Here is a 17099-nt window from a genome sequence, read left to right on the forward strand (position 1 = left end):
AAAACAAGATACTCAATTAGAGCTTAAGTGCAGCTGAAAACACCTGTACAAGTCAGTCCACCCACTGTCTTCTCCTCCAGCATAATCTTTTAAAAGTCCCCCACACTTCAGCCAAGTGATTTTGAACAAGACTTCTTACCATTTAACTAAACAACTTTGCATGACCACAAGTTTAATTGTCACCACAAGGGGTAACCTCCTGGACAGGTGTATCTACTTCAGGCAGAACCCTGCAATCTGAAACCATACCTGGAAGTCTTCTCAGAAAACAGCCTTGCTTTTGCACTTGAATTTCAGCTTTGCCCTAAACCAGGTAACCTCATTGGTAATGACTTGAAGAACTAAGCAGAAGTCACACAGCAGCCAGACCCGAGCGAGATGACGGCAGCATGAGCTGCTCGCAGCTACTTAAGGACTGTTTAAAAAAGTGCTAGTCTTGCAGAGAATTAAGAGGCTTTATCCAATTATTTTCTGAGCATAAGGTAGGTTGAGATGGATTAATTGCAGAATAGTATTCAAAATTAATCGAGAAAGCCCTGAACTTTAAGGTTTCACTATAAATATGTACCGTATATATTCTGGATGCCACATCCTGCTCAAGGCAGCATCAACCTTCATCCCTAAAGGAGCCCAGATCCTGCCCACAAAGCTACAAGTAGTACGTGCACATTCCTGTGTCCGCACCAAAGCGGAAGGAGATGGGAAGGCAGCAAATTATAAGCAAAGCGCATCGGGACAACACAACATGAGGTGTGTCAGGGACGTCTTGCCCCCACAGAGAAATGCCAAACATTCCTTTGCATCCCTTTCTCGCAGCTTGTTTTACTCCAACAGCGTCACTCCGTATGTCCCTTCAGCAATCACAGCAACAGCGGAGTTGTCACAATACATCCAAGTTGGAGGTGACAGCAGCTCCAGGTTTGGAGGCACTAAACACAAATCTGTTCAAACTTCCATCAGTTGCTACGGTGCTGTGGAGAAGAAGGCAGAGCTACTGTGCCAGAGATGCCATCAGAGGTGAAAGAACAGCATGGCACGCCTGTGCTGCACTGGCAGGGCTGGGCTTTGGGGTGATTTGGTTTGTTTGAGGCCATTTTGTTTTGGTTTTTGTTTGTTTTTAAGACAATCTAAAAAAGAGATCACAAGACACAGAACAGCTAGATACAGGCAGAGAGAAAGGGGAGAATAGGTCCGATATTCACAGAATAATCTAAGTTGGAAAAGACCTTTAAGATCATTGAGTTTAACTGTAAACCTCAAACTGCCAAGGCCATCACTGCCCCATGTCCTGAGAACCTCACCTCTGTCTGTCCAACCCTCCAGGGATGGTGACTCCACAGCACTGCCCTGGGCAGCCTGTTCCAATGCCCCACAGCCCTTTGGGGAAGAAATTGTTCCCCACATCCAACCTCAACCTCCCCTGGCGCAACTTGAGGCCGTTTCCTCTGCTCCTGGTGCTTGTTCCTGGGGAGCAGAGCCCGACCCCCCCTGGCTCCAAGCTCCTTTCAGGCAGTTCAGAGATCAGAAGGTCTCCCCTCAGCTCCTGTTCTCCAGCTGAACCCCCCAGGTCCTTCAGCCGCTCCCATCACACTTGTGCTCCAGCCCCTCACCAGCTCCGTTCCCTTCTCTCAACTCACTCCGGCACCTCAAGGCCTTTCTTGGCATGAGGGGCCCAAAACTGACCCTAAGATCTGAGGTTTGGCCTCAGCAGTGCCCAGCACAGGGACGATCACTGCCCTGGGCCTGCTGGCCACATTTCTGATACAGGCCAGGGTGCTGGTGGCCTTTTGGTCAATATTCATGTCAACTTGGAAAAGTTTTTCAAGTGGGACAAAAGTGAAAGCTTCCCCAGGTCTTCACTAATGAATTATCAATTTCAAGTTAAAAGCTTCTAGAAGTTCAGTAACAAGGTGTTCCTGATTTAAGCAAACATATTTCTTGTTCTAGATTAAGAACAACCTCTTCCTCCTTTTCCTAATTTTCTGCTGTAGACTTCCAAAAGAGTTAAGAGCTTAATTATCCTCCACCATCATCTGACACTCAGAGCATTTATTCAACCACCCCTCAGAATACACAGTGTGAAGATTTTAATTTGGCACTGGATGCACCTGAAGCCACCAGTTCCAAACTGCTGTCCCTTGGCAAGGGACACGGCACCTTTAGCACCTTCTAACAGCTCCAGCACTGGTTTTCTCCCGCTGTCCGCTGAGTAAGGCTCACACAAGTGTTCAGGAATGGGAATTTTTCTGCCACCTTACACCCTGTTGCTGCCTGTCAGTTTAACTTCAAACACAGTCGTTGCTCCAGCTACTTTTGTGGAGCTCAGTTCTTGGTATTTATCAGACTCCACCGCTTTGGTCACTGCATTTCTTCTGCTGGTAGGATGAGTAAAACAGCAAACATCTGTCCTGTCCCCACCCTTTAACAGAGGCTACAGGAAACCCAACCAAAGTCTTTTGGTCAGCTATTATAACTACTCTCCTCAAGTTTTATCTTACCACAGTCCTTTACTCCCAAGGACTCTTTTTGAAGGAGATGGCTCACCCCTCATCAGCAGAACCCAGCTGCAAGTCTGTCCAGTCCTCTCTGCCTTCCCCGGCCACCAAAATGCCCCATTCCCCACAGCCGTGGGGCTGGGCGGCAGCTCCTCCTCGCACACCTCCCCTCGCCCTCACAAAGCCCCACCAGAGCAAAGGTCCAGCTGCTGCTCAGCGGGCACCACGATAACAGTGTCCTCCCACACAGGAGCAGCCCCACGTTGCCCACACATCAGTTTAAGCTGGCGAGGCACACCAGCACCTTTGCTGAAAGCAGAAGGAGAGAGAAGCCCTGTCCCAGCCCAGGAGTTTTAGTTCTTGCTTTAGAGGCTGTTGACACGAGTGTGTCATTGCTTCTTGCTGCCATTAAAAAACACACACACACTCCCATGTCACTAAAGCAGTCTGTGATTTGTTACCACTCAATCAGTAGCTAAATGCTTCCCATGGTGAATTCTGGCAATCTAGTCACTTCCAAAACTATGTCTAGCTTTCATTCCTCAGCAGTTCACTTGTTTTATAAGTAGTATTATTCCAAAAGCCTTGAATAAAAATGGACACAATTATTTGGCTTCAAGCTGCAATGCCACATTCAGCTGTTTTATTTTTGTGAGCCTTCATTAATCAAAACTATTCTCCACTATGCCTGCTCTTGCTGGTAGCTTCACATCTTTCCCTTTTTATCTGTATAGCCTCAGCAAGAAACATTTTTAAAATTAAAACAGTTTAGGTAACTCAGTTAATAGCCTGCTGAACCCAGCTATTTGTTCAAAATACATTCAGGAAGTTTCTCTCTTGAGGTTTTCCACCAGAACACTGTGTATATGCACGTGTTTTAGACCAACCAACATAAGCAGCCTCCAGACCACACAAAAAAACCCTTGGAAAAAGGTACCTTCTCAAAGTTTAAGGGGCCAAGCGCAAGAGGAAAGAGAAGCTATCCTTAGCAGTAGCGTACAGGAGTTCTTCGATGCAGAGTAACTAATTAAACGAACACTCTGGAATAGAGAGAAACACCACACCGCCTTCTTCCATGATCAAGTACTATTGCAATGAATTTCATATCAAAGCCTTAACACTTACTAATCAAATGACTACAACACTAGTATAAAACAACTAAAAAGGTGACAAAAATCAAGTTTTGTAAGCACAGAATCAGGCTGAATAACTACTCAGGACAGGTGAGGGACACTGTTCCACAGCCTGTCCTGCTCGGCCTGCATGAGCGTTGGCAAAGCAGCTCTCGAGGTGTCGGGCAGGCGGGATCCCTTCAAGTCTTGGAAAGAGCCGCAGTACAAGCGTGCACGCTTCACAAGTTCTGTTCGGATTTTTAGCAGTAATAGAAAAATAGAGAAATTTTGCTTCCCATCAATTCAAGGGGTTCAAGTACAGCCAATTCTAATCTCTTCACTCTTAACTGTCAAAGCAGTCCAGGCTGCAACAAAACATTAAGTGACTTAAAACACTGTTGAGTTTAAGGTTCCCTTTCATTTAAAAAAACCCTGTTTTTTCTTCAGTTTTATGTCACCAACCAAGCAGCCTACTGAACTCCAGCCCTTCTGCTGTGATCCCAGCTCCCCACTGCAGACAACAAAACCAACTTACCCTTCAGAGGGCTGCAGACTGGCCTGGACGAAGTACTTCCAGCAACCAGAGGAACTGGGAGAATCAAACTCACTGAGAGACTTAACAAAGCGGCCCTAAAAAAGTAATGGGCTTTGCTTCCCTACAGAGCAGCGATACAAACACACTCTCATCAAGCAGAATGATCACTTAACATCAAGAATGCTCCAGCAATGTGCTCTTTGATGCAAAATGAGGTCTACTAGTGTAACGCAGCACAACTCTGATCCAAGACTTCCCTTGACAGAGTACATAACACTCCAAAATTCAAGGACAATCTGTCTCAAGGCAGCTCCTCCGTGCAGAGGATCATGCCATTTATAGTTGTCAACAAGTTCAGCTAGTTCATCACCACACAATCAACCTCATCCTCTCAGGTCCTGTGCTGTGTTCTTACACCCCTAAGAGTAACCAGCTGCTTCTGATGAGTAATTTCATCCTCCTGGTTCTGCCACACCTCAGATGAGAAGTGTGGGGAGACACACATTCAATATGTAAACTCCATGGCTGAGCTGCTTCTGCTATAAAGCAGCTCGGTCATTAGTCAGGACAATTAATGAAGTCAGATCCCTCCAGCACCAGCCAAACGAGCAATACAGAAAAACATTTAAACCTCCATCTGTCTACTGGAGCATCAACCAGCCCAGACAAAGCTGAGAGGCACATCAAGCTCCTGGAGCTCAGGAGCTGAACAGGCCATCTTAAAAGGCACAAGCCCGCAGCTCCACAGCCAGCAGACAAACATCTCCCCTGGAGTGCCAACAGGGGGAGGAAGTCAAAGGTGCCCAGTAATTTATCCACAGCAATTATCTCCTGTTGATGTCAGGGATGAGTCTGTAACCAAGTCGCGCAGGTATGACACACACATACAGAGCACGTAGCTGCTGCTGGAAGTTGCCTTGAGGGGCCAGCAGCAGCTGAGCACAAGCCACAGTGTTTAACTCACCTTTACACACGTTGCTCAAGTCAATTTGGCTAAGTTGAGTTCTGCAGAAGCTCAACAGTCCAGGTCATCACTGAAACTCTATTTAAGCCTTGTTAGGGCATGACTAAGACCCAAAAGCTAAGCATTCTGGTTTCTTTAGATATCAGAACTAGAAAGGTGAGTATCAGTTGTGCCCTGTCACCCTGTACTAAGACAGAGAACCCAAGTAATCAAGAAGTGGAGGTGGCTTGTCGTGGTTCAACCCAAGCTGGCAATGTAACCACAACAGCCACCCACACCCTCTCCAACCACCCCAAGTATGGGAGAGAATCAAAAGGGGAGAAACTTGGATTGAGATAAACAGAGTTTAATAAAACAAAAGTACACTACTAGTAAATATATATAAAAAAACAGAATAGAAAAGATACTCTATGTAATTCCTCACAAACTCCATCCACACCAAGCACCCCGTCCCAGGAAGCAGCACCTGGTCCCAAAGCAAGAAGAAAAGGATAAAAGGCCCAGAGGCCTCTGCAAAACAGCAAAAGGTCAAACTAAACGTACCAAACTGCTCCCCCAGCTTCAACAAAAAGAGCAAAGAAGCAAGAGAAAGAATGGAAGATCCTGACTCCGCTTAAATATGAAGCCTGACACTAATGGGCTGGAACACTCTCATGGGTCAGTTTGGGTGTCAGTCAAGCTCTGCCCCATCCATCCCCCTTCCTCACTGCCTCACACCTGTGAGAAGAGCTCAGAATGTCCCAGGGTGTTCTCTTGTCCTCAAACTAAGTCCAAATAATGACCGTGCTAGCTATGAAAAAGAAAGGTTTCTAACTGCATGAAGGAAATGAACTCTTTCAGTTAAACCAGCACAGTGGTTTTCATACAGAAGCCCAAGACATGACCTATAAAGCACAGACTTACTGATTATCTCCACTTTCTCAATGAAGAAGTCAAATGCAAAACTAAAGCATCCAATTTGCTTGCAAAGCCCGAATGAGTGTAATATCCATCACTTCCAGCTGTTCCCTTAATACAGGCTATTAGCCACTATAGATACTACTATTTAAGTCCAGCTGGAATTGCAAACCAACTTGGTCCAGTAAAGCACTCATCTGTGGGACATTTCAGGATGAGGAGAAGCTACTGAGGAGCAACAGAATCTCCAGTTGAATCACAGCAGGGAGATGAAGCAAGCACCAACTCTTCCAAGATAATGAGCTACCCAGGAAAAAGAAATAAAAGAAAACAAACAACAAAAAACAATCTTAACTGGTGTGTTCAGATTCAACAGCTGTCTGATGCAATGAGTGCTCTCTGAAGAAGAGATCCAATCTAGAATTAATCTGAATGTGTTTTCCTTGGCACCAAGCAGCTTAGGTCAAACCAGATTCACAAGCCTCAGCTCTCTCCTTGAAAACCTCTGCTATCTTCTACCTTAAAGACAAAGAGCACACCACTGGATGTGCAGAGTGAGGAGAAGAGGTAAAATGCCTTTTAAAAGAGAAGTTATTGCTGTAGACTCAACTCCTGCACAGGGAAAAAGGTCTCAAACAAGGCCAAGCCAGTCTTTGCCCACCAAAGGAAGGTCCATCTCTAAGGAAGCAGAAATACTGCACCAACAAAAGTTTTATCGCAGTACCAAGAAGATACCGAGACAGTTACTTCGTTTGGCAGATTGTCAGGATGACACTCACTCAGCTGCCTGTCCTACCTGAAGCAGCACAGCACTCTCAAGATGACCACGCCATGGAAAAGCTCGTGCACTGACTCGGAGCAGTTGGATAAAACAGGCAGGTATCAGTTCTCACCCACCACACCAGCACCGCAAGGTCACAGGAGCAAAAGCAGCTGATCCTGCTGGCTCTGCCCCGGGTCAGTATCATGCCAGTAAGTTCTTTGATGGAAAGTAACTTGTCACCTTCCAGAGGACCAGGCCACAGAGTGCCGGGCTTTTTGGATTCGGCTCATCCAGCCAAGTTGCTGAATATGAAAGTAACACACTTTGTCAGCTCAAGTTTCATTCAGCCTGGTACTCCAGGGATTATGAAACATCTCTGCCAGCGTAAATCTGAGCTTTGGCCACATAACACTTCTGAGGAGTTCTTAATTCCATTTCAGAGGCTTGATCCAGCTGTCCTACTTCTCACACCAGTGAGGGCTCCTCCACACCAAGGTCCATTAGATCTCTGTTCCTCAAAAATAGGAAGAAAGCCAACACCTGGAAGGAGCATTCACCTACACAATCACTATTTTTGAGCTTCAGGCCCTTTACACATGAGGCACACCATTGTCACAAAGTTTTACCAGCACTGACGAACATTAACCCTGTAACATTAACACACAACCAAAACCAGGTTGTGTTGTACTGCCCAAGATGTTCAAGCACTAACTTCCACGTGACTGGCTTCTGACTGTGAATGGGCAGGACGCATCCAAGTAAATTACAGCAACTCCAGACTACACTCAATTAAATCCTATTTCTTAACCACAGTCTCATTTCAAACTCTTCCAGCAATCTTACCCAGTCTCCCAGTAAGGGAACCTTTACATCTGAGCAGTTTAACCTTCTTGCTTCAAAGCAACTTGAATTCCTGTTACATTGGTTCAACCATTTCTGGTGACAAAGTTTTGCCCAGTGTATCAGTGACTGGCTGAGGTTGGAAGGGATCTTGGAAGACCATCTTGTTCAATCCCCCTGCTCAAGCAGGGCCACCTACAGCAGGTTGCCCATGTTGTCCAGGTGGCTTTTGAATATCCCTAAAGTGTGAGGACTCCACAACCTCCCAAGGCAACCTGTGCCAGCATTTCCTGACATCTGGAGGGACCCTCCTGGGTTTCAGTTTGCACCTACTGCCTCTTGTCCTGTCACTGGGCACCACCAAGAACAGCCTGGCTCTGTCATCTCCCTTCACGTGTTTATATACATTGCTAAGATCCCCTGAGCCTCCTCTAGTGACACAAGTACTACATTTGAGCTGCAAGACAGTGGTAACACAAGAATCAAAGTTTCTCCCAGAACCACAACACAGCACATACGGAGACACTGATCCTCACCATACAAAGTCACAGCCCCCACCAGCCACATAAGCACCACAACTGGCAAATTAAAACCCAAAAGGACAATAAGAAACCAATTTCCTAATTTGGAAAACCGCACTGGGAGGATCAGGCTGATTTAGGATGCTGGGTACTTGGGATTTCCTACCCAGGAAGTCTTAGTAATGCAATTCTTCAACACCTGTAAGAGCAGCACCACAGAAAATTCACACTGCACTGGTAGGGAAGAGCTTGAAGAGTGCAAGCTGAACTCTGGAAGTGAATGAGACAGAAGTTACTCGCTGCTGTTCACCAGGCAGAGTACTCCAACATATTTAATATAACTAACAAGCCATGTAGCTTATAAAACATGGTCAGGAGAACTGTGAGGGGACAGAGCAAGTCAGCCCGGCCTTTGCTGAACAAATACTTAAGTTTAGTATTAACTCTTGCACCTGCACTTGCTAAATTCAAGACAAAGTAGGATTTTCTGAAAAATGGCTGAGAGCAGTTATAATCACATCAAAACACTTTATTCTCCTGTTTAAGGCAACAGGGATTCTTATTTAGGTAGACTTAGATAACATTAAATTAAGCCTACACATTCTGCTTAAGCTTTGAAGTTTAAATTAACCACCAAGGTGTGTTTAAGACTATTTTGAGATGATTTATCCTACAATATGTGTTCTTTAAGAAACACCTCAGAATTGCTAATACAAGCAAGTTAGCTATTCTACTGAGACACTCAGTGATGTTCTCTCAGTTCTTCAGAACCCATTTTAACAAGTCTAAGAGGCACAAACATGTTGAAAGACTGAACAAAATGCCAAGATGCAAGTCACCTCCGCTGGCACAGCCAAGATCACTTGATAAAGTTGCTCACCAAGGGACAGAAATGTCCTTATCTATTTAGCAGTCTGCAATAAACCTGCTCCAATAGCCCCACACTCCAGCCCTCACAATCATGCCCAAAGAGGGCAGGGGGGGCTTCCAGGCCAGATACAGCATTAAGGGTTGGACTCCATGACCTTAAAGGCCTTTCCCAACCAAAATGATTCCGTGATACTTCAAGTGCCCTCTGGAACAGCCAACTTTTTCAGTCTTTCCACCAAAAAAGTAGCACTATAGATGAAAATGAGGCCACTGCATAGCCCTTCACCTTTCCCCTTGCAGGCTAGGGTGAAAAACGCATGAATTCCAACATAACATCTGGCCCATGTGAGCTGGAAGCTCTTTGCTAGAATTGTTTCTAGTGTTCCCCAATTTCTCTACCAGTAAAGTACAGTTTTTTATAGCTGTGTTCTAGTTATCTGCTTACAGATTTTAAGTTCTAACAGCTTGCTCCCAATTGCACCCCCTTTTAAAGGGAGGCACAATTTAAGAAATACTCTAAAATCTACACTACAAATACTAAACCACTGCTTTGGAAGGGATGTAAGCTTCATGCTGAGTAACTTCAGTCTTGTTATTCATTTTTAATTACATAACCCAACAGCTTTCCCTGCTAGGAACACAGTTATTCTTTGATAAGGCTCAGAGTTACTAGAGAGCTGAAATAGCCCCAAAGTCCACAACGACATAGCTCTAAACTTACTGAAAATGAGATTTCCACCCTAAATGATTGAAGTTGCCTTTGTGGAATTGATTTATACTTGTTCAAGGCAGGAATGCTTCTTTTAAGTATCAGCTCTTGCCCCTAAGTTGAGCTCTGCCCTCTGACAAGACACCCCTGTTATTTCTGAGGAACTATTCTGAATTTCTGTGAAGTCACTCGTAAGAATTTCTTTGGCTGCCTTTAATTCCTTAATGAAAGGAGCACCTCTTAAGATTCTTGCTTTTTCCAGCTGTCCTAATTCCAGTCTATCCTCCAGTGTGTTCAAGCATGCCATCTACCACCTGCTGCCTGTATGGTCACTTTAGGCTTTAAAACAAATGAAGATACCACGTCACATTCCATATTCCCCAACTATAGTATTCTAACCAGTTATACGGCAATTTAATCAAAACATGACAGACATCAGTACTTGGTACTAACTTGGTGCTGTTACAGTAGCTAGTACTTGGCTGAAAGCATCTGTAAGTTAAGCTGCATCAACCTCACAATCACATTCCCTTTCCTGACATCACTTCCTCAGTGTCCTCAACCCACAGGGGAGACCTTCAGCCTTGTGCTCTCACCAATTCACTTCGGTCAAGAGGCAAGATACTGTTTTGTCTTTCCACATGTTTACATAAAAGCAGAAGCCTTTAGTTGGACAGAGAAGGCTGAACTTTTATGAGTTCGGTGAAAGGGAGACAGTTATGGTGTGCAAGGGAGGGCACCAGGAGTCATCGCTCTGAGCAAAGAGCAAGCCTGGGAAGACCCCATGTAGCTGAAGGCAAAAATTACAGCCAAAAGCGCAGCATCATGGAGCTGGGACACAATGTAACGGATGCTCTAGGTCTGCGATATCTGTAGTGTTTAACTACAAAGACAGTGTGAAGCTACAAAAATTGAATAGTCAGGACATGGTCCATGCACAGAAGAGACCATAAGTATTCTCAATTGCCACGGCTGGATCTACAATCCACAGGGCTACGTTTTCACTAGACAGAAAAATCAATACAACTCAGTCCTGGGTCATCTTTCAAGGCATTTAAAACTCCCTATTTGCATTAAATAATAGGAATACTACTCTATCAGGGAAAGGATATTGCACCACAAGCAAACACCTATCACAAGGATGTTTTTAACTAGAAAAAAGTAATAAAAACAGGGCAAGCTAGTTAAGTTTTAAAATGTTTTGGTAGTCTATGTCATTGAAAGCTTTGTTAAAAAATGACTAACAAGTAGTTCTGATGCTCCCTTGAAATAGGGACTTAAAGATAACAGAACGAAAGCAGATGTAGTGTTTTTCAAGGCCACAGCTGTTCCCCGATGTGTGTGCATTCTGAACACTGTAGTCTTCCACTGGCACACACCAGGTTTAGTTTTGGTGGGTTTTTTATTAGACTCTGAGGTGAGGTGGCAAAAGTATGTACTTGGTGTAGCGAAACTTATCTGATGTACCGGCAAAGATGACCAGTCCCCCATGGTCACAGGGAAGCGGGACATCCAGAGCTCCCTGCACTCACCAGGATGGCCCAGGGCTTGAGCAGCGACACAGCAGTTTTTACACCCTAAATCCCAATCCGTAATTCATTTCAGATTAAAATTAAATGAGCATTGGAGGTACCTTTTGAAATAGTTAGTGCTGGGGACCACTGTGATCGTAGAATATCAAGACAAATGCTGCCGTTACTGTTAATATTTGGATGATAGATTCTTGTTGTAAATGCAACCTGCAGAAGAAGGAAAATTTCAGTGTAGGCTTACAAATGTACATTACACCACGTGGTAATGAAGAGATTTATGGTACAAGCCACTCACCTTAGGTGGTTTGAAGGGATAATCTGTTGGGAAGTGAATTGTCAAGAAAAATACTCCACCTTGATAGGGACTGTCATTCTGTTAATGAAAAAGAATCATTGTAGTTGGAGGAGGTACTACAAGAAGACTAGTCATAAAAAGCTATGAACATCAATTCTCTCATACTTACTGGTCCCATTATTGTAGCTTGCCAATGGAACACTGAAAAAGAGAAAGATTTACTTCAGTTTGGAGAAGCTCAAGTAATGAATTACTTACTTCCAGACAAAGCAGCACAGGAAAGCCTATTTTAAAACAGCCTTCTGAGAGGCTGCAGGGAAGCAAGCCAAAAAATGAAACCAAGTACCAACACTCTGCACTGACTTGGTCCACACTTTGGGATTGCTGTGGTACCACATGTGTTGTGCCCTGCAAAAAATCCCAGTACCATAAACAAACAGATCGCTACAGTCACCATTTCAGCGCCAACAAATCAGTGAGTTCAGCTTTGTTGTTTCCAATGAACCACCTGAATCAAAGCCCAGTTTCCAACGCTGGCCCTTGCAGAGCAACCTGCTAAGGTACAGTACAAACTCACACCTTGCTTAGGGGAGATCTCTCCTACAGAGATCCTTGGTTAAATGGAGAGTAAGCCTAAGCTTGGTATATACCATGTGTAAAGAGGTAACCTACACCAGTGGGATCTCAATGGAATGTTTAAGCTTAGTCTCCACAAAGTCATCAAGATTTCCTTAAAGCAGCAGAAAGCAATACAAGTCTTAAGAGGATGCAGGAATGACAGTCTGCTCAATACTCGGGACCAAGGTGTGCCAGGGCACACTTCAAGCTACACAGACTAAAATTAAGTCTCACTCATATGCATCTGTCCAGGTGAACATCTTAAACTGGCAATACAGATTTGTGAAGAATGTCTTTATGCTGCAGAACATAAGGAAAACAATCAAAGCTGTTCATCTGCATGAGGCACGTCAGGAAGCCGTTGGGGTTCCTGTGTTCACAGAATCCCAGAGTGTCATGGGGTTGGAAGGGCCCTGGAAAGCTCATCCAGTGCAATCCCCCCATGGAGCAGGAACACCCAGATGAGGTTACACAGGAAGGTGTCCAGGCGGGTTGGAATGTCTGCACAGAAGGAGACTCCACAACCCCCTGGGCAGCCTGGGCCAGGCTCTGCCACCCTCACCGGGAACAAGTTTCTTCTCATCTTTAAGTGGAACCTCCTGTGTTCCAGTTTGCACCCATTGCCCCTTGTCCTATCACTGGTTGTCACTGAGAAGAGCCTGGCTCCATCCTCCTGACACTCACCCTTTACATATTTATAAACATTTATGAATCACCCCTCAGTCTCCTCCAGCTCCAGAGCCCCAGCTCCCTCAGCCTTTCCTAACACAGGAGATGCTCCACTCCATCATCTTCGTGGCTGCGCTGGACTCTCCCCAGCAGCTAAGTTCTCCAAAGGCTCTGAGCCAGCTTGTGCAGAGAGCACCACCTTCACAAATTATTTGTGAAATAGTACCGGGGAAGTTTCCGTCTGCATAAATGTCAGCTACACCATATCTTCAGAGCTGGGGAGCTGTACACAAGTCCCCCGTTGTTACAAGACAAGTCTTTAATACACAGGAGCTGACACCACCCACAGCTGTGTGTTAATACGCAACTTGCAACTGGCGTCTACAGCTCTCAAGCCTACATGTGCCAAAAGCCGCTCCAGCCCAGAGTGGCAGTACTTGTTGTAATCTAGCATGAGCAGTTTTCAATTACACGTGGTACAGGCATTACAACTGGGAATGATCTCATACAAGGAAGGGAAATGCAGAGTGGGAACAGCCCTGCTAAGGCAAGAGGAGAGCGTTTGGTTGGAGCAGCAAGTTTGTTACAAAGGGTTTACAACAGCTGGTAACACCCACTGGGCTTTTGAGAAACTCTTATAGTCAGTGTAGAGTCAGGAAATCAAGGCAGCAGCTCATGAGTTCATCTGTAGAGTTCACCCATTTCAAAAGGGTCCGACAGCTCCACAGGAAGCCCTTGTCACCTGTGGCAGGACAGTGAGGAACCCAGACCAGGAGGACAGAGGGGCAGCAGAAACCACCGTGGTTCATCACAGGAAAAACATCAAGGATTTCACACGCATCAGTGGATGCTGGTGAGCTTCACCGTGACTGCACCAGAGTACACGACAGCACTGGACATTACCTGCACACCTCTGCACACCAAAACCAGAAACTGATTTAACTATTGTCTTAAACCCAACAAGAAACCAGAAAGAAAAACACTTTCACAGCAAATCTTAACATTTTACAAGCTTTGGGGTTGGTTCTTGCCTGCCCCAAACCCAGACTCAAGGAAAGTGCTTGTTTAACCCAAGCTTTAGATTTTCACAACATCCAGAAGTTTGATAAACAAAAAGATGGATTTGTCATGCAGAGCTTATTTTCAATTGGTTCTTGACTTTGAAATCAGCTATTTAAAAAGCTGTTTACAAAGTAAGGGGGTTGCTGACTTTCAGGTGCATGTTTGGAAGGAACTGCACCATTGCAGAGGACTCAAAGTGTACCAGTGTAAGCCAGTGCCAAGGATATTTCCAAAACAAAGGCCAGAGATGGGTAGAAGAGGGGCTAAAATGACATTGCCAAGGGAAAGAAAATCTGGTCCCTGCAGGTAACAAGGCGGAAACAGCTCTTCACTCTCCAAAGTTTATGAACTAGAGGGACAAAAAGCTTAAAACTGGGGAGAATTTGCACAGGCTGGACTAGCCTCAAAACATCACTCTGCAAGCACAGCATGTCCCAAACCCTGAGAAATGTCATTGTGACGAGGCAGCCCCAGAGCACAGGATGCTCAGAGGAGGCACCTTCCCATTGCTGTCGCTGCTGTTCGCTCACATACACCCCGAGCGTCACTCTCAATAGTGGAAATCTTTCATTAGAAGTCTTTCTAAAAGGTGGCACAGGAGACAAATTGAATATTACTTGAAAGCTTTGTGTTCAGTTATAACTTTTCATTATAAGCATTCACCAACTTACATCACCACCTCCTCCACCAGACAATGTCCATCACCTTCGATAGTTTCTGGAAGTGACAAAGTAGTTTATCATGGCACAAATCACACTTGCCAATTTAAGGACAGAAAAGCCTCAGAGTGGCTCTACATCTCAGTCATTTCTCTTCCATGAAACTCCAGGCATCTTTAAAATACTACTCTGAAAGCAGAAATAAGATGGGGAGCACCTAGAAACAGCTGGACACTACTGCTAAAACCTCTCAAAACTAAACAGCTTTCACTTGTTTGAAAGCATTGCTGGACAGCAACATCACCACTAACTGCAGTATTTCTATTCTCAGGTTTCAAGTGCTTTTTTAAAGCTAGTCCTAGATTGACAGGAATGTGTAAGTTTCTATACACTTCAGTACTTCTGAAGAGTTCAGAAATGACTCAGAAGATCTTGGCAGATAATTTTTTTTTCCCACTTTTAGAAAAGATACTTAAGCTTAGAGCTCTTAGCACATACATGGAGGGTTTCCCTACTTCAGTATCCCCCACTCTTGAGCTGGGACGCTTTGCTGAACAGCACGCTTGTCAGAGACCGCACTGCACAGCGAGTTCAGTGCACACTGTTCAATGGGCATCCCAGTTCTTAGGTGTTTTCTGTAGCCTTTCCTACACAGCACAGCTGCTACAAGAAAGCAGAAACATTTCCTCATCTCTGGCATTTTATGCATTGGCACTTAATGCATAAAAAAAGTATCTTCATCTACCCCAGGGCCCATGGTAAAGTTATAAGGCAAAAGGTGAACTTGTGGGTATTCATGTCTCACTGCAAACATTCTACTGACCTTGCTCACCCTAAGCTACAACCCAAGAGCTTCACACTGCTGTAACAAATGAGTTCACCAGAAAGCATAAAAACCCAGTTAGTATGGAAAGGGCTGCACAGCTTGCAAAACCACCGCAGTTTAAAGGCCTCTCACAGAGAAGCACTATAAAGTATGGGGGAACAATTAAGTTGCCTTAGTCACAGCTAACCAAAGCAGACTGGGAACATGACCTCCAACTAAGATAAAGAAGCATCCATATAAACACCATTAAGTCAAGTCACATGATATCTTGCCCTCCTCTCCAGGGAAAAATCCACGCAGAAGATAAAAGTAGATCATACTACTATAAAACTGTTAGACAAAACCAACTCAGGGTAGGATTTTATAGAGTAACCGCTTTTTTCCTGCTTGAACACTGCTCCTCGAGCTTCGAAAGGACAGAACAACTGCAGCTGGCACAAAGGTGAGCGGCCTTGCAGCAGGACAGACGGCCAGTCATGTTCTCAACTGAGTGAAGTCCTGCCTAAAACTTAAGAGCCAAACCTGGCTTTCAGTTCTGATGCTCTAGTGTGCTCTATAATTCAGTAGCACAAAACATTAAAGAACAAGTGATGTTTCCAGTGTTCCTATAACTCATTTGACCACGATAACCACTAAACTTAAAAAAAAAAATCTAACATTACTTCATAATTCAAGCTTTAACTTATTAACTAGTTTCCTCTCCACATTTTAACCTCTCTTATCCCCAAGGACTAAATGTAACCCTCTTAAAAACGCAGTGTTAACTCCCATGTGAAATACAGTTAACCCTGACCTCGCTGGACTAGCATCTAGGATTAGGAGTAGCTTGGTTTACTTGAACAGGACTGTGGGACTACACCATACATAGTTTAAGTATCAAAGGTCAGAAAGCCGCATGCAGCTGCTTGCTGGTTTGGCCACAGAGCTACTGAAGTTTCAATAGCTTCATACCCCATGAGAATGCCACAGCAGTTAATTCTAAAGGTGTAATTTAAGTTGTCCCCAGCACACATACTTGCCCAGCTAATAAAATGGGAGTAACACAAAACTTCTGTGATACACAAAAAAGGTATTAAGAGATACAGAAGGACAACAAATTTAGGATTAGCATCTAGTATTCTAAGAAAAAGAAACAGAAAGGTTCTCCTTGTTAAGGAACAGGACATTCCACTTTAGAAGAAAAAGGAAAAGAGATTGCAAGTGTTTGCTAGTAGTAGCATACTTACTGTCATCACCAACAGGCCCTGCTGAACACTGTGCTGGAGGGTCACGTGCCAGGTCATTCAACTCCTGAAAAACAGGAAAAGTTTGTTTCTTTTAGTTTCCAACCCAACCATGCTATTGCTAAAAAAGCTGCTAGTGGCACTCTGGCTGCCTCTCTTGGTCACGGAGATTAAGCTCACAAGAGTGGTAACATCAAAAAACTAACAGCCAGGACCCCAGAAAGCAAAGTTGCATCTTAAATCCAGGTAACACATTTGGCACATGCAGCAGCTTCCTCTCTAGGTTTCCACACTCTATTAAGTCACTGCAATCCTCATCAAGTCCCAGGGTCTCTCAGGGTTGCCTTCATTGATAATAGAAGTTAAGAAATCCCAAGCATTACAAGGGTATCACCTACTGCACCATCTCCAAGTCAGAGATACAATGGCCTCAATCCAACAACTCAGTCTCAGCCTTATTTCATCCCCAGTATTGTAACAGCTCCCAGGTTACTCCAGCTGTACTGATC

General features: G+C 44.6%; 3 protein-coding genes across 4 annotated transcripts in view; all 3 read right to left on the minus strand.

Annotated features, from left to right (window-relative positions):
• NDUFA2 (NADH:ubiquinone oxidoreductase subunit A2) overlaps positions 1-17099 on the minus strand; it is a 165750-nt gene that overhangs the window by 93209 nt on the left and 55442 nt on the right. The gene's annotated exons all lie outside the window — the stretch shown is intronic.
• The window catches only part of UBE2D2 (ubiquitin conjugating enzyme E2 D2), a 29452-nt gene that overhangs the window by 3558 nt on the left and 8795 nt on the right, over positions 1-17099 (minus strand). Inside the window, exons 2-5 of the mRNA XM_082063521.1 lie at positions 16594-16657; positions 11703-11734; positions 11534-11611; positions 11340-11445 (exon numbers count right to left, since the gene is read on the minus strand). Of these exons, the coding sequence (XP_081919647.1) occupies positions 11340-11445; positions 11534-11611; positions 11703-11734; positions 16594-16657 (280 nt within the window). The remainder of the gene's footprint in view (positions 1-11339; positions 11446-11533; positions 11612-11702; positions 11735-16593; positions 16658-17099) is intronic.
• The window catches only part of CD14 (CD14 molecule), a 62275-nt gene continuing 45177 nt past the window's right edge, over positions 2-17099 (minus strand). Inside the window, exon 3 of the mRNA XM_082063513.1 lies at positions 2-1622. The gene's annotated coding sequence lies outside the window, so the exon portion shown is untranslated. The remainder of the gene's footprint in view (positions 1623-17099) is intronic.

Source organism: Streptopelia decaocto, assembly GCF_964273445.1.
Source record: "Streptopelia decaocto genome assembly, chromosome: 12".
Lineage (NCBI taxonomy): Eukaryota > Metazoa > Chordata > Aves > Columbiformes > Columbidae > Streptopelia > Streptopelia decaocto.